At 42.3% G+C, this 24,592-nt stretch overlaps 1 protein-coding gene across 1 annotated transcript in view; it reads left to right on the forward strand.

The window, feature by feature from the left end:
• Window positions 1–1,603: 1,603 nt before the first annotated feature.
• The window catches only part of LOC111956422 (capping protein, Arp2/3 and myosin-I linker protein 3-like), a 62,189-nt gene continuing 39,200 nt past the window's right edge, over window positions 1,604–24,592 (forward strand). The window contains exons 1-6 of the mRNA XM_070436574.1: window positions 1,604–1,661; window positions 3,308–3,402; window positions 20,314–20,435; window positions 23,336–23,430; window positions 23,725–23,795; window positions 24,359–24,432. Coding sequence (XP_070292675.1) covers window positions 1,604–1,661; window positions 3,308–3,402; window positions 20,314–20,435; window positions 23,336–23,430; window positions 23,725–23,795; window positions 24,359–24,432 — 515 coding nt within the window. The remainder of the gene's footprint in view (window positions 1,662–3,307; window positions 3,403–20,313; window positions 20,436–23,335; window positions 23,431–23,724; window positions 23,796–24,358; window positions 24,433–24,592) is intronic.

Raw genomic sequence — 24,592 nt, forward strand, 5'->3', positions numbered from 1 at the left:
TACATTGTTTGCAAACTGATATGTGACACGTATTAATGCCAATATAACATGCAAAACACCTGCTCTGAATGTGAAGAAAGTCAAGGGGTGTGTATACTTTCTGAAGGCACTGTACAAGGTGCATGCTCACACACATGGGTTCATTGTCCACTTAAGTCTGCGGAGTGCTGTGTGGCTCAGTTGGTAGAGCATGGCACTTGCAACACTAGTGTTGTGGGTTTGATTCCCAAGGGGGACCAGTATGAATGAAAATGTATGCACTCACTACTGTAAGTCCCTCTGGATAAGAGTGTCTGCTAAAATGAGTGAAAGACACGAGAGGGAAGTACACACTACGCAGTGAACAATTGTAGAAATTGCATTTGAAATGGCTTCGACGAGCGATGGGTGGAATTATCCTCTTGCTGCTTTGGGATTTATTTACTGCTTGATCCAACCTGGCCTCTCGAGCCCTTTGTACTCCTCTTTACCAATCCTATCAAGAGTACAAAGGGAGGGGGTAGTGTCTGCAAACTGAATGGATTTGTGCTTAACAAAACTCATGTCTGTACCATACTGTGAAGATTGATGCATTGTAGTATGTTGTTATGTTACGTGAAGGCATCCACATCTTCAAAAAATATTGATTCCAATACAGATAACTGAATGGCCAGAACCTGGCTTGCCCTTGAAACAGTCTCAACATATTTGCCTCAATGGCTCTCCAGTTTTCACCTCTAAATGTATTACCATATGGTACAATAGCTTACTTGTTGGCAATCATCCAGCTCATGTAGAAGAAATAGGCTTCATGGCAAAGGGTGACCATAGGAGCTAGGCCTCGGTCTACTGTAGGCTATTTCTTTATATTCATCAAATAAGCCAATAGTTTTTGGTCTAATGAAGCAAAATAGTCATTATTATTTAAGGTAATAAATATTATAATTATCATTGTATCAATGTCATTAGTATTAGTATTGAGATTGTGGAGACTCAAGATCGCCATCATTATCTTTCTCTAGAATGAAGGCCCAGTGCAGTCAAAAACGTGATTTCTTGTGTTTTATATATATTTCCACACTATGAGGTTGGAATAATACTGTGAAATTGTGAAAAAGATGATAACGCCCTTTTAGTGTAAGAGCTAGTTTGAAAAGACTGTGAAATTTCAGCCTGTTTTGGTGGGATGGAGTTTTGGCCTGACATCACCCGGTGATAAATTCGTTAATTGACCAATAAGGAAGGGAATCCAAACCTCTTTGCCAATAAGTTTTCAGTTTTCCCCTCCCCACGTAGACCACTCTCAGACAGTATGAGCACAATTCTTGCTTGAGAAATTTAAAAAATCACAGTAAGGTAATAATTGTTACCCAGAAATTATTTGATATTGAGATAAAAATGGCTGCATTGGACCTTTAAAAAATAACTGACGCATCTCTCTCTCTGGAGTCGTCCGCGCTACTCTCGGATTGCCAGTGGAAACGCATTAGCGGTTCTCTCCCTTGATTATAAGAAGCGGAGAGAGGGGGAGTGAGTGAGTGAGTAAGTGAAGTGAAGCGAAGCGAAGAGAAGAGAAGGGAAGAGGGTAGGGGAGTCGGAGTCGGAGTCGGAGCCGGAGCGCACTATGGCCTCTAAAGAGACCACCGCTGCAGTTTTCATTAACGTCAGCAGGGAAATTACAGGTAAACTCAAAACTGCTCTTTTAAAAATCACTGTCAAGCTCGATACATGCTGTAGCTGACAGACCGAGTTTATTTGGCAGAATGTAATTAGTACGCATGTTACGCAGCTTATCACTCTTATGAATTCGAATGGTTATTTTATTGAAAATGTCACTCTTTGGCATATTTGCGCGTGTGTGATCTTAAGTGTTAGTGCCGCTGTCGCAGGCAAATGACATGCACTCATAGGGCAGGCTAATGGCTGTGTAAGCCTACGTCGGGAACGATAACCTGATACGATAAACAATCATACTGTAAACGGTTCTCGTTCAGCAGCGAGTTGGTTTGTGTACATTTCTGCAAATGCGTGCCTGCGCTTTGTGGGTAAGGCCCTTGTGCGTGCGTCTCTGGGTGCTTTGAAGTGGTGTGTGTGTGTGTGTGTGTGTGTGTGTGTGTGTGTGTGTGTGTGTGTGTGTGTGTGTGTGTGTGTGTGTGTGTGTGTGGAGCGGGGGTGGGGGGGTGGGGGGGGTTCTGTGCGAATAAGCATTTTTGTGTGAATCGTAAGTTTCTGCATTGAGAGGCTGGTCCTCTCCACTGAGGAGCTAGTCTATAGTGCCCTGATGGTGTGCAGCGCTCAGCACAACACTGCTCATAACACACAGAGCGACAGGGAGAGTTATATTTATACACACTTGTGACGAGCACAATCACATTCACATTAGTCACACATGCCAACACAATGGGATTGTACGACACACACATCGACTGACACCATTGGTCTCTCACTGTTAATTATCGTGATGGCAAATAAATCCCTTGTTTGTTTCTGTCCCCCCTGCATCTGTCTTTAGTAATGACCAGTCACAGCTAGAAGTACAGGGAGTGAGGAAGGAAGGGTTGTGTGTTGAGCAGGTCCATTAGACAATCAAGGCAGGGTTTTAACTCATCCTCTCCCATCTCTCTCTCCCATCTCTCTCTCCCATTCCCTACTTCGCTCTCTAATGGTGGTGCAGCATATGCTGTGTCCGGCCGTTTGTGGGAATGCCCAGTGTTAAGGACTTTAAGTGATTGGATTTTACAGAGATTAACGTTGATTACAGCTGCATTAACTCTCTGCTGGTCTTTCTCTGATCCTTCCTCGTCTCTCCCTCTATCCCCATCCCCCACTTCTCTGCTTGTAAAGCTCTCGGGCTATGTGAGTATTGGGAAGACCCGGGTTCATGAATGTGATTGAATGTGACAAGTGAGAATGAAGAATATTGCTATCCAGTGAGAGACTGGATCTATCCAGTGGGAGACTGGGTAGATTCTGACTGGGTTTGAGAAGGATGTGTGTGTTTGATTGCTTAGGGTTTCTTTTGGATATGACAGTTTTAGAAATATTATGATGATATATCAACTATTTGATCAGTCTTTGATAAGACTTCTTTCATATTACATTTAGTTAATGTCTGACATGTCGCTCTGTCTTTTTGTCTCATACCGTACCTCCACTATTCAGAATCATATCAGTTCCCTCCCTGGGGCTAAATATAAAATCAGTTTCGTGGTTTTGTTTCCTCTTGTTGTGTGACAAGGTGGTGGTGTGTTTGTAATGTTGTGTATAAGAGTTTGTGAGAATAATTTACCTGCAGGATTGACTTTTCTTTGATGCCTTCTATCCACAGAGAGCATCAGGAGGCTCATTGATAAACAATCCATCAAGTTTGTGCGAGCTGTGAAGCAGGACACCAAGAACGGCAAATCAGAGGACAAGATACTGGTGAGGCCCRTTTACAATCAAACTTTACTGGCAGAATTCTGTACTGTATACCTCAAGTCAATGCAGTGCATTTCAAACTTTCAATTACATTTCAATCCATTTTTAAAGCTAAATGTAAAATAAATAAATAATAATAATAATAATCTAAAAATGTTTGGGTCCACACACTCCCTAACACCTCGATCACACTGACAGCGTCATTGCATTTTGGTTCACCAGAAGTAAATTAATTTCCAAGGGAACGCTGCGTTTGCTTTGCAGCATTGCGTTGCAGAGGCAGTTGCAGTGTGTTCTGTGTGGAGAATACTTTGGATTTATTGAAGGTATGTGTCAAACTGTGTGCATAGAAATGGCAGAAATGGTGGCAGAAGGTTAATGTTGAACTTTTGTTGCACACATTCAAATGATGCTGCATACTATTTTGCGCAATGTCGGTGTGATCAAGGCGTAAGGAGCCAACTGGACACCATGGGTAATTGAGTCCATCTTTTCAACCTTTATTAAAAGTGGCAGTGTGCCTCCAACGCCAGAGGTGTGTGTGTGTGTGTGTGCTCATGCCACTGGTTGTGTAGGCATACTGAGAAGTGTCCCAGCAGCTTGTGCAAGCCAATACACACCGCTGCAATTGAGACCTCTTCTTCAATTAGTCACCTGTATCAGTTACTAATGACACACACTGGGCACAAGAGTGGTAAATGAGTGAAGAGACCATGAGCTCATTTCCTTTGCCTGCTGAGTTTTAACTGGTGCTGGAGAGAAGGCACACGAGATTTGAGAACGGACGGGACTCTTAATTATTTTCTGTCTTTCTCTCTGTTATTCTTGTTCTCCCCCTCTTTCTCAACCCTTCACCCCCCCTTCTCATTTGTGCAGTTTTCTTTCCTTTCTACCTCTATCTCACTAGCTGTCATTACCACTCCCCCCTCTATTTTTGTTTGACTAGTCTTTGTTTCTTCCCCTCTATCTGTCCATCTCTATTATGCTCCCGCCACCCCTCCCCCTCTACTCCCTTTCTTTTCTCCTTCCCTCCTTTATCTGGCAGAACTCAGTTAGGCCTAATGAGAATGTTAGTCTATCTCAAAATACTTACGACATGATGGCAAGTAAATACAGTAGAACCAGGCATAGACCTACATGTGTATTGTGCATATGTAAAAGTCTGTTAATGGACAAAGCTTTTGGAACAAAGTGTACTGTATATTAAACAAACACACACACACACACACACAGGCATGCATGTAGTAAGCTGGTTGTTGAATATGTACTACAGAGAATCTACTCTGTTTGTCCCTCGTTCCCAGTCTTTCTCACTGTTTCTTTCTCTCTCTGGGGCCGTGCTGGCATCCAGCTGTCTGTGTGTCTACTGTACCAGCCGTCATGCTGTGCCACACACACACACACACACACACACACACACACACACACACACACACACACACAACCATTCTCACCCTCCCAGTGCGTTTCATTCAGACAGACACATGGTATGCTCAGCAAGACATCCTTACTGTGCCGAAGGCAATGTTACAAAGAGTACCAACATGCTCCCAGACACACAACACACCCTGTCATGCACATACAAACTGGAACATACACACAGAGGGAACAAAACATCTTCAAAGACCGAGGGGAGGTGAGGAGGGAGGGAGGGGTGATGGGAGTCGAGGGGGGCACCAGGAGAAAAGGGGTGATGAGAGCTCAGAGCAGCGGAGGAGAGGGAGAAAGGAGTCCATGGAACGGAAGGATTATGTTTTGATGCCCCAATTGCTGCCTTTTTGTCGCCCCGTTGGCGTCCATTAGTTATCTTTCTCTGTCGCTCCATTTCACCCTCCATTGGTTCCCTGCTCCCTCTATCCACACTAAAAATGGCCCTAATTCTGGGCTGTGATTGCTAGTGTGACACTCCAAACACATTGGGATGTTTTGGCTCCACCTAGATTTCCACATTCCTTTTCAGTCTTCATCATGAGATTAGATGTCTCTTCTCCTGTAGCTACAAGGAGGGCTGTCCATTTCCATGACAGCTTAGGCTACTTGTAGAGGAATTCAACTGCAGGAGAGAAAGATGAAGTTTCTCTTAATCACAGCAGAATACCATGCTTCCATATGTATTAGCACATCCTAATGAATTGGCAGATGCACATCATTGTTCGAGTACCTGTTGAGGTATGCCGTAATGACTCAATGTCTCTAGATGGCAGAGATCTAATGGTGGTATGATTGATCTGATGATAGATGTCTTATTACAGGGATATGACTCTGTCTATAGAGAGAGGATGTATTGGTCTCTACCTGTTGGAAGGCATACGTATTGTGACTGTTGACCTTCTCTCTGTTCTCCCATAGTGTACAACTTGCTAAGATTTGAGTGCTCTTATCTGGAGGGCTTCTGTTCTGACAGTGGCCTCATCTTATTTCTCCCTGCCCCTCCCCCTCTCCTCTCTCTCCCCCTCCACTCTCCTCCTCTCTCTCCCCCTCCACTCTCCTATAGCCCTTTGAGGTTCCACAGGGCTCAGTTGCACGTTTCTTTGATTTAGAGCTGTGCAGCCTTTTGTGTGAGCAAAATCTGCACCAAGATGTGTTTTTATTTTTTTAAGCTGTGCATTTTCTCCCTCATTTGCCTCCTCTATTTATTTCTCTGTCTCTCTCTCTGTCTTATTTAAAGGCTGCTTATAGAGCAGGACCTGGGGCAGCTGCGGCCTCACTCTGTCAGGCTCTCTGCCATGGAAGATGGAAGGTTTTGTCCTTTTTGATGCTGGGTTCACCTGGGTGAAAGCAGAATGTCTCTTGGGGATTTTGTGTGTTTGTGTGTGTGTGTGTGTGTGTGTGTGTGTGTGTGTGTACACGTCCTTAAAAGTTGTCTTCGGCGGAGCCAGAGAGATGGGATCCCAGATCACAATGGCCAGAACTCGCACACTCCGTGACTTCTCAGTCTCCCGGAGACAGAGTTGTGACGCGTTGCTGCTCAGAGACAGCTTTTGAATGGCAGGTTCCGTTTTGAAGTGCAGGCCCAAAGCTTAATGGCTTATGATTAACATAAGCCAGCCCCCTCCTTCCCTCCCAGCCCTGCTCCCTCCACACACCCAGCCCTGCTCCCTCCACACATACCCACTCTGGCTCTGCCTGGCTCTTTGAACTGAGAGCTCTTGACTTTGTGCAATCATTGCTGGAAGGGCACCTCTGTAGCCCCCATCACTTTAAAATTCTCTGTGTATGTCTCAGACAGCCAGGTTATAGCTAGATCCTTAATTTAAACAAGAACAAAGTCGTTACCCTGCCTCAGTTTTGGTAAAAAGCTGAGGGATTGGCCTGGAGAAGAGTAACTCATTCATCAAAAAATATAGTTTTAACCACCTTGTGAGGCTATACAGTTTGTTTACAAAAAATTTGAAGCTTATATTTTGGGTTCTGATGGGGTACGACAGTTGAACTAAGCTCATGAGGCATTTTATAAGCAGTGTTAGGGAAGCTACTCTGAAAAGTTTACCAAGCAACCAATTACTTCTCAATGGAAGACGTTAAGCTACTCTCAGCCCAGACGGCATCCCTAGCCGCGTCCTCAGCATGTGTAGACCAGCTGGCTGGAGTGTTTACGGACATATTCAATCAATCCCTATCCCAGTCTGCTGACCCCACATGCTTCAAGATGTCCACCATTGTTCCTGTACCCAAGAAAGCAAAGGTAACTGAACTAAATGCCTATTGCCACGTAGCACTCACTTCTGTCATCATGAAGTGCTTTGAGAGACTAGTCAAGGATCATATCACCTCTACCTTACCTGACACCCTAGACCCACTTCAATTTGCTTACCGCCCCAATAGATCCACAGACGATGCCATCGCACTGCCTTATCCCACCTGGACAAGAGGAATACCTATGTAAGAATGCTGTTCATTGACTATAGCTCAGCATTCAACACCATAGTACCCTCCAAACTCATCATTAAGCTCGGAGCCCTGGGTCTGAACCCCGCCCTGTGCAACTGGGTCCTGGACTTCCTGACGGGCCGACCCCAGGTGGTGAAAGTAGGAAACAACACCTCCACTTCGCTGATCCTTAACACAGGGGCCCCACAAGGGTGCATGCTCAGCCCTCTCCTGTACTCCCTGTTCACCCATGATTGCATGACCACGCACACCTCCAACTCAATTAAGTTTGCAGATGACATAACAGTAGTAAGCCTGATTACCAACAATGACAAGACAGCCTACAGGGAGGAGGTGAGGGCCCTCGGAGTGTGGTGTCAGGAAAATAACCTCACTCTCAACGTCAACAAAACAAAGGAGATGATCGTGGACTTCAGGAAACAGCAGAGGGAGCACCCCCCTATCCACATCGACGGGACAGTAGTGGGGTTTATTAAGGTTACTGCCCAAATGGCGTAGCACTCCTCAGCGGACAAACAAGATAATGGTCCCAGTCGCACACAGACAGACGTGGTGGGCAGTAAGCGCGTTGAGGCAGCGGCCTCTTCAACCTAAGCGAGACATCGAAGAATTGCTGTTTAGTCATCCTACAATAATCCAAGTTTTTACCAAGAAATTTCGCACCTTAATGCCAGAAAGATTCCTTTCGATCGTTTTGCTGTCTATTTCGGCCGCCTGGTTACAGCGTCACAGCTGCTCAATTCGCCCACTAACTGAGGTGGGAGAGGCTGGGCTGCCAGGCAGTTAAATTATCACAACACATTTAAAGTTAACATTTATACCACCACACCACTCGGCCTTACTCAACACACTCTTATGGCGAATTCACTTTCGATATGGGCAGAGACTGACCGATACATAAATGCTGGCGGCCGAAGGGCACCCGGTGCGGAGTTAGGTGAAGGTCTGCACAACGCATCACCGGGGCAAACTACCTGCTCTTCAGGACAACCTACACCCACCCGGTGTCACAGGAAGCCAAAAAGATCATCAAGGACAAAACCGTCACCCCGAGCCACTGCTGTTCACCCCGCTACTCACCAGAAGGCGAGAGTCAGTACAGGTGCATCAAAGTGGGGCCGGGAGACTGAAAAACAGCTTCTATCTCAAGGCCATCAGACTGTTAACAGCCATCACTAACATTTGAGTGGCTGCTGCCAACATACTGACTCAAATCTGCTACCGCCACTTTAATAATAAAACATTGGATGTAATAAATGTGTCACTTCAAACAATGCCACTTTATATAATGTTTACAGTCTATAATAGAGCAGAAAGCCTACTAACTACCTGGAGAAATTAAGAAGATTTCGCTGAACACAGGAGCGACCATGATCTCGCGCGGAAAACAGTATGGCTGTCAGGGATAGAAAAAAACTCAACATGGCACAGCGGACACAGTCAGAATATAGAATAGCCAATGCACTCTATCAAATTACATTTGTTAAGCATAACATACTGCATTTCTAATACGCCTCGCCTCCTACTCCGTACTCACTATATCATCTACTGCATCTTGCCTATGCTGGTTGGCCATCGCTCATCCATATATATTTTTATGTACATATTCTTATTCATTCAAATCAAATCAATTTATTTATATAGCCCTTTCTACATCAGCTGATATCGAAAGTGCTGTACAGAAACCAGCGTAAACCCAAACAGCAAGCAATGCAGGTGTAAAGCACGGTGGCTAGGAAAAACTCCCTAGAAAGGCCAAAACCTAGGAAGAAACCTAGAGAGGAACCAGGCTATGAGGGGTGTCGCCAGTCCTCTTCTGGCTGTGCCGTGTGGAGATTATAACAGAACATGGCCAAGATGTTCAATGTTCATAAATGCACAGCATGGTCAAAATAATAATATCACAGTAGTTGTCGAGGGTGCAGCAAGTCAGCACCTCAGGAGTAAATGTCAGTTGGCTTTTCATAGCCGATCATTAAGAGTATCTCTACCGGCTCCTGCTATCTCTAGGAGTTGAAAACAGCAGGTCTGGGAAGGTAGCACGTCCGGTGAACAGGTCAGGGTTCCATAGCCGCAGGCAGAACAGTTGAAACTGGAGCAGCAGCACGACCAGGTGGACTGGGGACAGCAAGGAGTCCATCATGCCAGGTAGTCCGAGGCATGGTCCTAGGGCTCAGGTCCTCAGAGAGAGAGAGAAAGAAAGAGAGAAAGAGAGAATTAGAGAGAAATACTTAAATTCACACACGACACCGAGAAGATAAGACAGGAAAGTATATCCAGATATCAAACTGACCCTAGCCCCCGACACTAAACTACTGCAGCATAATATTGGAGGCTGAGACGGAGGGGTCAGGAGACACTGTGGCCCAATCCGATGATATCCCGGACAGGGCCAAACAGGAAGGATTATATTTCCACTTGTGTGTGTATAGGTAGGTTGTTGTGAAATTGTTAGATTACTTGTTAGATATTACTGCATGGTCGGAACTAGAAGCACAAGCATTTCGCTACACTCGCATTAACATCTGCTAACCATGTGTACGTGACAAATAACATTTAATTTTTTTGAGAATGCAATTGCTGGATTATATGTAGACATTCTAACTAAGTGTTTTGATAATCTTTCAAATTGTATTAACAGGTCCATGTAGATAAACAACCATTATAATAATCATAGAAGCAGTGTAATATAACAATGTGCACCTATCATTGTCATTCCAGATTCTGATACTGAGCCTATCTGCGTTTTGTCTGGTGGTAGTAAGGCTACTTTGACACATGTCAGTGGTCATGCCTTCCTGTGTGGTGTCCCGTAGCAACAGGAGATCCCTGATCTTGGTGCAGAAACACAGGGTTCTCCTTCCACATAACTGATACCATTAGATTCAATCATTAAAAAAAGACAACACATGGAAAGTTGTGTAACATTTGAATGTCGAGTGCCAGGTATCTTTCTATTATCATCAGATACATCCCTATCTAAGTCAGTCTGGACTCATACATCATCTTGCAAGTCTCCATGTGCTGGCTCCAACATGTTTCTGTGAACACAAGCTATAACAGTCACGTGTTCTATTACCAATGGCAGTTAGGGAAAGGATAGTCTATCTTACAGACATATATCACACGTGAATACGTCAATAATGGCATTAGGGAAAGGTGTGATCTTACCACATATACAGTCGTTCTATTACCAATGGCAGTAGGGAAAGGTGATATCTTACAGACATACAGTCACTGTTCTATTACCAATGGCAGTAGGGAAAGGTGATATTCTACACACACAAACCGAGAATCCGTATTAGTATACCAATGTGAGCCAGTAGGGAAACACGGTGATATCTCTACACACAATAACAGTCGTTCTATCCAATGGCATAGGGAAAAGGTGATATCTTACACACACATACAGTGTTCTATACAATGGCTAAGGAAAGGTGATATCTTACACACACTACAGTCGTTCTATTACAATGTACTAGGGAAAGGTGATATCTTACACTCACACATACAGTCGTCTATTACCAATGTCACTAGGGTAAGGTGTATTCTTACACACACATTTACAGTCGTTCTATTACCAATGGCAGTAGGGAAAGGTGATATCTTACACACATATACAGTCGTTCTATTACCAATGGCTAGTTGGGTAAGAGTGATATCTTACACACATATACTATTGCCGTGGTAAATCCTGAGCTTACCAATAGGAGCAGTGTAAGGGAAAGGTTGATTATACTTATCACTAATCACGAGAGTTCTACTTACCAATGCATAAGGGAATAGGTGATATCTTACAGCAAGCAATATACAGAGTCGTTTCTATTACCAATGGCAGTTAGGGAAGGTGATATCTACACAATAATATCGTTCTATTACCAATGGCATTAGGGAAAGGTGATATCTTACACACATATACAGTCGTTCTATTACCAATGGCATTAGGGGGATTAGTTGGCGAATACGGTGATGGTGATCGTCACAGCCATGATATACAGGTAGCCGTGTCTTATACTCAATGGCATAGGGGAGAAGGTGATTCTTACACACATTACAGAGTCGGTTCTATTACCAATGGCAGTAGGGAAAGGTGATATCTTACAACATATACAGTCGTTTATTACCAATGGCAGTAGGGAGAAAGGTGATATCTTACACCAATACAGTCCGTTCTATTACCAATGGCAGTAGGGAAAGTGATATCTTACACACATATACAGTCGTTCTATTACACAATGGCAGTAGGGAAGGTGATATCTTACACACACATATCAGTCGTTCTATTACAATGGCAGTAGGGAAAGGTGATATTTACAGCACATATACAGTCGTTCTATTACCAATGGCAGTTAGGGAAGGTGATATCTTACACACATATACAGTCGTCTATTACCAATGGCAGTTAGGGAAAGGTGATATCTTACACACATATACAGTCGTTTCTATTCCAATGCAGTTAGGAAAGGTGAATATTTTACACACATATACAGTCGTTCTATTACCAATGCAGTTAGGGTAAGGTGATATCTTACACCATATACAGTCGTCTATTACCAATGGCAGTAGGGTAAAGGTGATATCTTACACCACATATACGCGTTGTTCTATTACCAATGGCAGTTAGGTAAGGTGATATCTTACACCACATATACAGTCGTTGCTATTACCAATGGCAGTAGGGTAAGGGATATCTTACACACATATACAGTCGTTCTATTACCAATGGCAGTAGGGTAAGGTGATATCTTACACACATATACATCTGTTCTATTACCAATGGCAGTAGGTAAGGTGATATCTTACACACATATACAGTCACTGTTCTATTACCAATGGCAGTAGGGAAAGGTGATATCTTACACACATATAACAGTGCATTCTATTACCAATGGCAGTAGGGAAAGGTATATCTTACACACATATACAGTCACTGTTTATTACCAATGGCAGTAGGGAAAGGTGATATCTTACACACATATACAGTCACTGTTCTAGTTACCAATGGCAGTAGGGAAAGGTGATATCTTACACACACATACATGTGCCTCAGAAAGTAGTTCACATCCCCTTGACTTTTTCAAATGTTGTTGTGATTAAATGAGAATAATAAAAAAATATATATATATTTGTCACTGGCCTATACACTAATCTATTATGTCAAATGAAATGTTTTTTTTTTTTTTTTTTTACAAATTAATAAATGAAAAGCTGAAATGTCTTGCTTAAAAAGCTTTGAGTCAATAAGTATCGATCCTTTTTTATGGCAAGCTTTTTTATGGCAAGCCTAAATAAATTCAGGAGTAAAAATGTGCTTAAATTGCATGGACTCCCTCTGTTTTTAACATGATTTGTGAATGACTACCTAATTTCTGTACCCCACACATACAATTCATTATCTGTAAGGTCCCTCAGTCGAGCAGTATATTTCAACCACAAAGACCAGGGAGGTTTTCCAATGTCTTGCAAAGAAGGGCAACTATTGGTAGATGGGTAAAAAAAAAAAGCAGACATTGAATATCCCTTTGAGCATGGTGAAGTTATTAATTACACTTTGGAAGGTGTATCTATACACCTAGTCACTACAAAGATACAGGTGTCCTTCCTAACTCCGTTACCAGAGAGGAAGGAAACCGCTCAGGGAATTKACCATGAGGCTGATGGTMACTTTAAAGCAGTTACAGAGTTTAATAGCTGTGATAAACTGATGGATCAACAACATTGTAGTTACGCCACAATGCTAACATAATTGAGATAGTAAAAAGTACCCCCCTTTTACTTCAGTTTATTTAGTAAATACTTAACACTCCCCCCCCCCTTAACTGCATTGTTGGTTAAGGGCTTGTAAGTAAGCATTTCACTGTAAGGTCTACACCTGTTTTGTATTCGGCACATGTGACAAATAAAATGTGATTTGATTTGTATTGAGATAGGTTAGTTAGAGTAGCTTGCTAGCTAACGTCAGCTATGCTAGCGATGGTAATGATGATCAAAATATACATGGTCTAGCTACCGGTATACTCACCACCACTGGGGACCAATGCACTCCAACCACCTATTTCACATATGGTCCTTCGGCAGGGCATGCAAACCAGTTGGCTGTGCATCCTGCTGGAAGCAATCATTGCATGGTCAATCCATATAGGGCTTTTCAGTCTAAAACGGCCATGCTCCTTTGACCACGTTGGGACGATTTAACAACGGAACCCCATTCAATGAAGGGAAGCGGAGGGGTGACTTGCACGTGGAGTTTTGCAAAATGGGGTATGATTTGTTGACATAATTGTAATTAATACCCATCCTTAATTTACTCGATGTGACGCACTGAGGTTCCAAACTCTGCTTTAGACGAGACTGACTTTATGACCAAAATTATCTTATTTACACTTTGCAGTATTTTGACACTAGAATAAATGATTCTGACTCATATTGATGCCAAATAGACTGTTTTTTTCAAAGGGATTAGTTGTTTTTTAGGGGAAGTTGCTCTTTAAGGAAATATAGTTTACTTAAGTCTATTGACGCACCCGTGTGTCACTCTAAGTAACATAATAAAAAAATCACCATCAAAATCTGTCAGTTTAAGTTTTTTTGAATGGGCTGCGTCTCAATCCACCCCATCCGACTATGTCAGCCTTTCGATGGAACATGGCCAAACTACAGCGGTGTTTGTCAGGCCATGAGACATCCCAAAAAATTTAGCATCCCAACAGTTTGGCCTACAAGCTGTTATGAGCACTTTATGGAAAGGAGACACTCACGGACACGATTGTGTTTTCTGTTTTGCTCTACAACCCCCACAAGTTTAAAGGTAACCCATACAAACAAATGGATGCCTGATGACTCCTGACTGTCCCCGTCCCCAGTCCACCTTGTAGTGCTGCTGCTCCAGTTTCAACTGTTCTGCCTGCGGCTATGGAACCCTGACCTGTTCACCGGATGTGCTACCTTGTCCTGGACCTGCTGTTTCGACTCTCCCTCGCTCTCATTTATTTACATACATATACACACACACCTGCTGTCTCAACCTCTGAATGCTTGACTATGAAAGCCAACTGACATTTACTCCTGAGGTGCTGACCTGTTGCACCCTTTACAACCACTGATTATTATTTGACCCTGCTGGTAATCTATGAACGTTTGAACATCTTGAAGAACGATCTGGCCTTGCACTCTTTATAATCTCCACCTGGCACAGCCATATGATGACTGGCCACCCATCACAGCCTGGTTCCTCTCTAGACTTCTTCCTAGGTTCCTGCCTTTTCTGGGGAGTTTTTACCAGCCACTGTGCTTCTACATCTGCATTGCTTGCTGTTTGGGGTTTTTGGCTGGGTTTCTGTAAGCACTTTGTGACATCTGCTGATGTATAAAGGGCTTTATAAATACATTTGAAATAACCTTTCACTCTGGAGTCGGATGTTAACAGTGTGTAAGTTTGTTTCAAGTGAAAACTAGGCTGGTCTGATGCCAAAAATAGAAGGAAAATTCTTGCCTACTTCACCCATATTTTCAAACACGCTTATCAGAACTTGTAAATTCAATCATGCTCTTTATTACAACTGTGCAGCCCACTGGCATGTCCCCGCGGAACACACCCCCGGACACACACACGTGGAACACACCCCCTCTTCCCAGAGCCTTAGCTCCTATATTTATCACACATAGCACTCTATGCATCCCTTATGCAAATGAAGTCTCCTTCTCAAGTCATTCGCCACCACTATCCTCAGTTCAAGCTTCCCGCTTGTTCACGCCCAATAACGCCCACATCTGCTCTCAGCTAGACTACAATGGGGCCGGACCCTCCCATCCTAGTGTGTCAGCAGATTCTGTGTTCTCTACTTTCATCAATGTGTCAATGCACTTTTCCCCCATTGGAATCAGCAGATTCTGCCTTATAGGCCTTCTTTTTAGAAGCACTGGCTATGGATCCCTCTATCTTTAGTGTGCAGCATAATGTGTCAATGTACTCTTGTTTTGTTTGCCTTTATTGGAATCAGCAGATTCTGTCCTATATGATTTTAGAAGCAGCTGACCATGGGTCCTCTATCTTTAGTATGTCAACATAATGTGTCAATTACTCTTTGTTTTGTTTGCCTTTATTGGAAGCAGCAGACTCTACCCTATAGGTCTTCATTTTAGAAGCAGCTGACTATAATCTCTTTATCATTAGTTTCAGGTCAGCAGACCATGTGCTTCTCCCTCATCTAGTGTCAAGGTCAGCAGACCATGTGTCAGGTCAGCAGACCATGTTGTCTCCCTTTCATTACTGTGATCTATTTTTAATGTTCAGCCATTTTATACATCTATGTGCTGTCCTATATATTTCATTTACTTCTACACCTACTTCACCCATATTTTCAAATAAAAAAATTGTATTTGTCACATATGCTGAATACAACAGGTGTAGACCTTACAGTGAAATGCTTACTTACAAGCCCTTAACCAACAATGCAGTTCAGAAAAATAAGTGTTAAAGTATTTACTAAAATAAACTGAAGTAGTTTCCGTAATAGGCTAAAAACACTACCATCATGTAATTTAGTTAAACTACTACCAAGCTACTGCAAAATGTAGTTAAATTACTAGTTCAACTACATGTAGTTTAAGGTGTAATATGCAGAAATTGCTCTGCCATTTCCTGGTTGCAAAAATTCTAACAGTTTGCCTAATTTCAGTATACAGTAGGTGACAAAACAAGCAGTGCAGAGAATCATTGTATCATCTAAACCACTGTGCAATATCTTTTCAATAACCAAAAATATTGTATTTTCAGCTGATTGAAGCTGGTATACAAAACCGAAACTAAAAGATGTTAAAACTAAACTTAAGAATGGGAAGCATAGAAATAGCACACACAGAACAGATCTACCACTTCTTAGTCTTGCTTTCAATTAGAATGACAGATCTTTCTGTGTGAATTTGGTCAGGTCGCTCAAAAAGTGACACATTGCAGCACAAAAATTATATTAATAATACAGTGAATTTATAACGCATTTTTCATTGAAAAACGATATCAATGCTACAGTGAGTACATTAAAATTAATTAAAACAAGATGTAGACAAAGGACACAACTAGACAGGGCTACTGACACAACACAGCTGACGCTACAAGGGACAAGGATAACAAGGAACACCGCTATAACAGGCTTTTTAGGCCATTTTTAAAGGAGCCTAGGATCTGTGGTGCATTCAGGTCGAGCAGAAAGCCTGATCCCCCATGGAGCAAAGCTTCGCCCTGGGGGAGTGGAGGAGCAGGCTATCGCTTAATCTGAGGTTGTGGGTGGGGAATGGGTGCACTGAAATCGATGCACTGGAATGTCAACAGGATGGTTTTGAACTCGATTCTGAGATGGTGAACCAGTGCAGAAATGCCAGGACGCGGGTGATTTCTTGATGTTTACACACTCTTATCAGGAGGCGTCAGGTAGCCTACCTTGTAACCGAAAGGTTGTTTGTTCAAATCCCTGAGCCGACACTCTAGATAAGAGTGTTTGCTAAATGACTGTAATGAACAAATGTAATCAGGATCCTGGCAGCGCCATTCTGAATGTACTGGATCTTCTGGAGACTCCTGCCAGGGATCCTGATGAAGATTGCGTTGCAGTAGTCCAGCCTTGATGAGACCAAGGCATACAAAACATATTCTGTGACTATATCAACAATGGACGAATGAAACAAATACCAAAAGAGTTTTTGGGTAGAATTTTCCTTTTACGGTGAAAGAATGACGCTTTGCACAGATGTTTGATGTGATGAAAGGAAGGTCAGAGAGGAGTTCAGCTTAATGCCCAGATTAGAGATTGTAGATGATAAAGGGATGTTCTGCCCTGCAATGATGAGGTGGGTTATGGGTGACTGCTGGACCTCGTAAGGGGTGCCAACAGCACTTATCCAGCTCGGTTAAAGTCCTCTCCTCTGGGCTATTAGGATTCTGATTGGTCATATCAGAGCAGCTAGGAAAATCCTCTATATGTCTGAGAGGTCTGATGAGATTTCACAGGCAGTAGGGCAAAGTTATCTTTTCCCTTTCTCCAAGGTTGCGATTGGACAGTTGTTTCCTAAAGTCTGCTCTGACCGCTGTCTCTGATTAGGTCCACTAAACTAGATTTTCACTTCGACATACCTTGAAAGTACGAAACAAATCAGTTGTTCATTCGGCATATGGTGTGGGGGATCKTAAATCAAGTGCAAATTCCACACACCTGGGTCAGAAAATGGCAATCCTGCCTTTTGAATAATGTACACAGAATCAGAAGTGACTATTCCATCCCAAGCCTTAGTGGATAGGTCACAACAGATAGCCTTCTATTGGCAGTCATTCATAAAGTCTTGTTGGAACATGTTTTTTACAATTGTTTTTTTATCTCTCCAATGCTCATATTCCATTCTAATCAATGTTCCCACATTTTAAGTATTGTGAGCGGAAACTCACATGAAAAAGGTTTTTACGTTATGAAGGGCTTGACATTAATTATTGTTTTACTTGGTCTGTAACACCATGGGCCAAATAAGTTAAATGTAAATTGTATTGTGTTGTATGATGCAAGAAACCACTTTACAAAATAAAATTCAATATTACCATACAGAGAATTAGACATTGTAGGTAACCCCTCCGCCTATTGGCTTATTTGCATATTCAAGCCTGTCTCAAAATACAACATTGCCCCTTTAATTAAGACAAGCTTTTTACCTGACTGGCTTTTCAAAGACAGCTTGAAATGTAGCCTACAGGTTTTGTGCTCTTGTAGGAAGCAGGAACCCCCCATTGCTGTCCTATACTTAAATATAACTGCGCTAATAACTCACAAAGAATATCAACAAATGTGCACACACTACGCTCTGATCTGAACTGATTTGAAAAGCGCATTCACTTGAAAAAGCAATCTATATAGTGCAAACTAATGGGTCGAACTCAGTGAAGTTCTCGAGTCTCTGCGTGGAATGGCATTTCTTCTGCGCCGCAGTATTGGAGGAAGTGCGCATCCTCACACGTCCGCAGCTTAGAGGGAACATTGAATTTAATACCCAAAATGTTTACCCTGATCTTCATTGACATATATTTTGTAACAAACACCAAAACCACTCCATTGATTTGTTTTAATAATGATATCTCAATAGATGTTGAATGATATGTGAGCAGGCGAAATCCATGGCGGGCTATGTTCAACCTCCCAGTCAATCAAATCAAAGCCCACCATAAGGCCTACATTATTGATGCCCGTGTTTACGCGCTGATCTTTTGTGTCTGACAAAGGCTTTGATGAGAGATCTGCATCTCTGTCTCTTTTTCTCCCCCGGTCCCTCTCCCGCTGAGCGGTTCAGCCATCATCACAGTGTTCTCTCCTCCTCCGCTGTTCTCTGATCAGGTTTATATAACCGAGTTTTCCACACTTGTCAGAGCATTCTGACATGAGTAACAATCTCTGTAATAGGGGCTCTCAGAAGGCCTTGTTTCAAAGGGGGTTTGGTGAGGCTGCCTGTCTCTCCTCTGACAGACCTCAGGGTCTGCTTCCTGGCTGCCTGGCCGTCTCATCAGATACAGCTTGATCCACTGCCAACGTGCTAACTTAGCTAAGAATAGGGTGAAGAGATGCTCAATCTGAGGACTTTATTAATGGGAAATCTGGTGCTGCCATCTCTCTCTCTCTTTCGCCCTCCCTCTCCCTTTCTCTCCTCCTCTCTCTTTACGTTGCACGGTGGGGTTCCATGAACGATTCAGCACAGAGAGGCCTTGAGGAATTGAAAGCGACAGAGCAGAAAAAGAATAGAAAACTCCTAGCGAATAAGAAAGGGTAGTGAGCGGGGGTCGGCGGGGCCGGGGAGGGAGGGAGGGCACAATACACAGAAAGGTGACTGGTGAGATGGGAAGATTAAGAAGATAGTCCGATGGAATACTGAACATATTTCCATGGTGATGGAGAAGTAAATGGAGAGGTGTTAAAGAAAGGGAGAACCGACTGGAATTGGGTTAAGACTTGGGAAGGAGAGGGCAAAGAAGTATAGACTTAGGGATGCAGGGTGTGTGTGATAAAGGCCTGGATGGAGTATGCTAATTTGTAGTTTGAATTATGAATGAGATAAATTACTTCTGCAGACGGAACTTTGAATATATGCACACTTTCACTCCCACCAACCACTAAGTGATGATTTGATTTGATAATCCTCTGCTCTGGATGAAATGGACTCTTTCGCCTTTTTCTCCTGTTTCCCCCTATGTCTCCTCAACTCCCTACTCCTAAATCAATTCAAGCTATGACACATTGACAGTAAAATCTATTATGAAAATAGCTATGTTAAGTAATGAAATGTCACCATCACAATGTTTTTTTTAAATAAACCCTAGGAAGTAATGTCTAGACATGACAGAGTAATGTGACGTTTGAATGATCAGACAATGATTGGTCCTCTTTATTGGTGTTAGTGCTTTATTTGTTGCAATGTATTATTTGTATTTCTTTCCGGCTGACAGCTAAATACATCTTATTTTCCTTTCAGGTTCTGGCAACATGGCGACTCTTTCTATTTGCTGTCAAAGTCTCCTCCAAGGTATTTCACCATTTGACTTTTAATAGACTAATAGTGTTGTTTTTGATTTATAATGAGTATGATGATGCTTGTGAGGATGATGATGTTTGTGTGGAAGATTATCCAAATAATTAGTCAGTAAAGAGATCTTGGTCATATTGATCACTATAATAACTATCAATCGGATTTCAGATGGAGGTTACTTTCAACTTCCTGGAGATTCGGGCAATGAACACTTATCCAGATCATCAGGTGAGAAACTATTGTATTCCCTAAACCAACCATCTGCCTCATTTCACTTTTTCCATAAATATTTGTTTATCAAAACTCTTCAAAGGTTTCAGTCACAACTATATTCCCAAGGGTGTTTATTAATCAGGYTAAATTAGTTTCAGCTATGCTGATTTTTGTCTTCTGAAATGATCATTTCCTTTGCTCTGCTTAAGTGTCTGGTCACTGAAGTCTCATCTCAATGATGTCAACTCCCCCTTTCAGGTTGTAATAGACACAGACAAGTCAACCCACTCCTTGAGGCTGCAGTCACAAGACCACCTTGATCATATGATGAACCATGTCAACTATGCCCTCTCCAGAATATTCAACAACTCTATGTATGCGTAAGTCTACCTTGTTTTATTCATATTACTCATAGCAAGGGCCAAGAGTTTTTCTGGACCATGTGACCTGAAAAGAAGACACTCTGGGTTGTTAGATTCTAAATMAACAGAGTAAAACTCACAGACGACTAGTAAAGCTCAAACTAAGTTTATTCACCAACTGGGTCACACAGCTGCATAAGACAAAGACATATTTACAAAAACACAAATATTTATACCTTCCTCCTATGCTGAGTCTCCTCCTTGCACATCTGGACAGCCAATACATATCTGTTGCTAGACAAGACTTTAGTGATGCCTGTTCTTTCTCACTTCATCTGATCTGACCTCGACCCAAATTCTTCACCCCTCCCCAACTCACGGCTGTCCCACCTTACCTGTTGACTGAAACCAGACTGTGGCTCTTCTCCTCTCCATAGGATAGGACATGTTCTGATAGAATGTACTTTCTGCACTCGGTAGATTTCCATACCCTCAGTTCTAATATGGTAACATGAATAAGGATATTTCAAGTTTAGAAGTTAGTACCCAACAGGGTCCTACTTATAACTTACTATCCCCTACTACTACCGACCTTGCTATGTTGTCTGTAAGAAGAGTGACCTCTGTAAACCAATGTTAATAGTTACAGTATGGAATACAGATGTTAAGGACTTAAAACAAAATACAGATTGGAAAAGAGTCTGGAACTATGTCCCAGTGTTCTCCGAAATGTTAATAATCAACTAATACACAGCATAACTCAATGGCTACAAAACTTTCTTGACATTCTTTCAATAGAGCTCTCTATAGCTTGTGTGATTGAATTTATAAATTGTATTTTGAATATCAGTATAGAATATCGACGTACTGTATGCAGGCTGATTCTATTCATGTGTGCCGTGGTCCCACAAACAAATATATAAACATAAGATGAGTTACCCATGATGTTTTGTTTTATACATAGATATTTCCACAACATGAGCCCGAGGTGTGGAGAGAGGGAGGAATAGGAATGGGTTGCACCTGCTGAGAAAGGGAGAGGGGAGATGGGACAGTTAGAACAAATAATGCTTATTTTATTTAATTTTTTTTTTATAACAATACAAAGTTGTTCACAAAAAAAGGATTGGCTGTGTTCTGGGTATTGACCTCTGAGAGGCTCATCCACAGCACAGTATATCATCTTCCAAAAGGACTGTTTTCCAGCAGATCAGATAATTTAACAGGATCCAGAGAAACTGTAGTTAAAGGAGCTAGAGTAAGAACTTCTTATGGCTGCATCCCGCTAACGGGATCGATATGACAACAGCCAGTGAAAGTGCAGGGCACCAAATTCAAACAACAGAAATCTCATAATTAAAATTCCTCAAACATACATGTGTRTTATATCATTTTAAAGGTAATCTTGTTGTTAATCCCACCAAAGTGTCCGATTTCAAATATGCTTTTCAGCGAAAGCACTACAAATCATTATGTTAGGTCACCACCAAACCACAATAAGCACAGCCATTTTTCCAGCGAAATATAGCAGTCACAAAAAGCAGAAATAGAGATAAAATGAATCACTAACCTTTGATGATCTTCATCAGATGACACTCATAGGACTTCATGTTACATAATACATGCATGTTTTGTTTGATAAATCTGAGTTTACATTGGCGCGTTACATTCACTAGTTCCAAAAACATCAAGTGATTTTGCATAGCCACATCGTTTCAACAGAAATACTCATCATAAATGTAGATGATAATACAAGTTATACACATGTAATTATAGATATACCTCTCCTTAATGCAACCGCTGTGTCAGATTTTTTTTTTTAAATACGGAAAAAGCAAACCATGCAATAATCTGAGACGGCGCTCAGAACAATAGCCAAATTAGCCGCCATGTTGGAGTCAACAGAAACCAGAAAATACATGATAAATGTTTCCTTACCTTTGATGAACTTCATCAGAATGCAGTCCTAGGAATCCCAGGTCCACAATAAATGCTTGATTTGTTCGATAATGTCCGTTATTTATGTCCAATTAGCTACTTTGGTTAGCGCGTTTGGTAAACAATTCCAAAGTCACAAAGCGCGTCCACTATAACGTGACGAAATGTCCAAAAGTTCCGTAACAGTCAGTAGAAACATGTCAAACAATGTATTGAATCAATCTTAAGAATGTTGTTAACATACATCTTGAATAACGTTCCAACCGGAGAATTACATTGACTTCAGTTGAGAGATGGAACGGAGCTGCCTATCACGTGAACGCGCGTGTTCAATGCGTGGTCACCTCATGGCAGTGATTACTCATTCCTGTCTCCTTCGACCCCCCTTCACATTAGAGTCATCAGACAAAGTTCTATTGACTGTTGACATCTAGTGGAAGCCGTAGGATGTCAAAATTCATCCATATCTCGCTGTAATTTCATTGGGAGCTTGGTTGAAAATCTAGCAGCCTCAGAAAAAATCCAAACAGGAAGTGGAACTTCTCAGGTTTTTGCCTGCCATATGAGTTCTGTTATACTCACAGACATAATTCAAACAGTTTTAGAAACGTCAGAGTGTTTTCTATCCAATACTAATAATAATATGCATATATTAGCAACTATGACTGAGGAGCAGGCCGTTTACTCTGGGCACCTCTGTGCACCTTTCATCCAAGCTACTCAATACTGCCCCTGCAGCCATAAGAAGTTAAAGTAATGGATTAAAGGTTAGTTAGGGTTATTGAACTAAGGATGATTAGGGTCAGAGATAACACCAGACAATAGGGTTGGATCTACTATACAACTTGATTAAGGATACTGTGCATTTAATGTAGTAGTACAGTCACGTCACAAACATGCGTAATAAGTACTATATCCATATTTTCACTGAGTTAATATCTTTCTTTTTCTTCTCTCCCTCATCTCTCTCTCTCTTTCAGTCCAGCCATCTGTCGAACAGAGGGGGGCGTCTCTGATGGAGTCCAAAAGTTTTCACCAAACTCTGAATCATCTGTCGAGACTCAGAAAACCTGTGGTGAGCCGCCTACTCAGTCAATCAGTCAGAGTAATCACTCTGCTACTCACTCACTCACTCAATCTGTTCAGTCAGTGACACATTTTAAATTCATCTGGAGCATAATTGTATTAATTCATGAATTAATGAATCTATGACTGTATCTGATCAGTTATGATTTTAATCTCTTTTAACTGAAGTTCTTTCATGCTGTTGTCTTTAATCTCACCTCAATATTTACTTCCCCCCCTTGCTCTGTTTCTCTTTCATGTCTTGCCCCTTCTCCTTTTACTCTCCTCACTTTCGCTCTCTCAGGCGGTTTCTCTGAGACCTACGCAGCTCTGTGTGACTATAATGGCATCGGCTGTAAGGAGGAAGTGCAGTGGGTAAGAATACCACTCTGTGGGCCTCCCAAGCTGCGCAGCGTTCTAAGGCACTGCATCGCAGTGTTGTGGTGTCACTATAGCCTTGGGTTCGATCCCAGGCTGTGTCACAACCGGAAGTGACTGGGAGTCTCATATGGCGGCGCACAATTGGCCCAGCATCGTCCGGGTTAGGGGAGGGTTTGGCCGGGGGGGCTTTGCTTGGCTCATCGCTCTCTAGCGACTCCTTGTGGCGGGCCGGGCGCCTGCAGGCTGACTTCGGTCGTCAGTTGAATAGTGATTCATCTGACACATTGGTGCAGCTGGCTTCCGGGTTAAGCAAGCAGGTGTTAAGAAGCGCGGCTGGGTGAGTCGTGTTTCGAAGTCATGCAGCGATGAGACAAGATCGTAATCATGAAATTGGGGYGAAATTTTGAAGAAAAAAAAAGAAAAATAGAATACCACTCTGTACCATATCCACAATACATCCACCGGATGTAGTACAACATTAATGGAGTTGTATTATAGTGTCGCTGGTATCATCATACAGCATTTGTAATCTGACTCTCTCTCTCTCTCTCTCTCAGGATGTGGACACTATCTATCACTCTCAAGACAACAGGGAGTTCAACCTGTTGGACTTCAGCCACCTGGACAGCAGGTATACCAAATCAAATCAAATGTTTATTTATATAGCCCTTCGTACATCAGCTGATATCTCAAAGTGCTGTACAGAAACCCAGCCTAAAACCCCAAACAGCAAGCAATGCAGGTGTAGAAGCACGGTGGCTAGGAAAAACTCCCTAGAAAGGCCAAAACCT

This window comes from Salvelinus sp. IW2-2015, linkage group LG32 (genome assembly GCF_002910315.2).
Source record: "Salvelinus sp. IW2-2015 linkage group LG32, ASM291031v2, whole genome shotgun sequence".
NCBI classification, from domain to species: Eukaryota; Metazoa; Chordata; class Actinopteri; order Salmoniformes; family Salmonidae; genus Salvelinus; species Salvelinus sp. IW2-2015.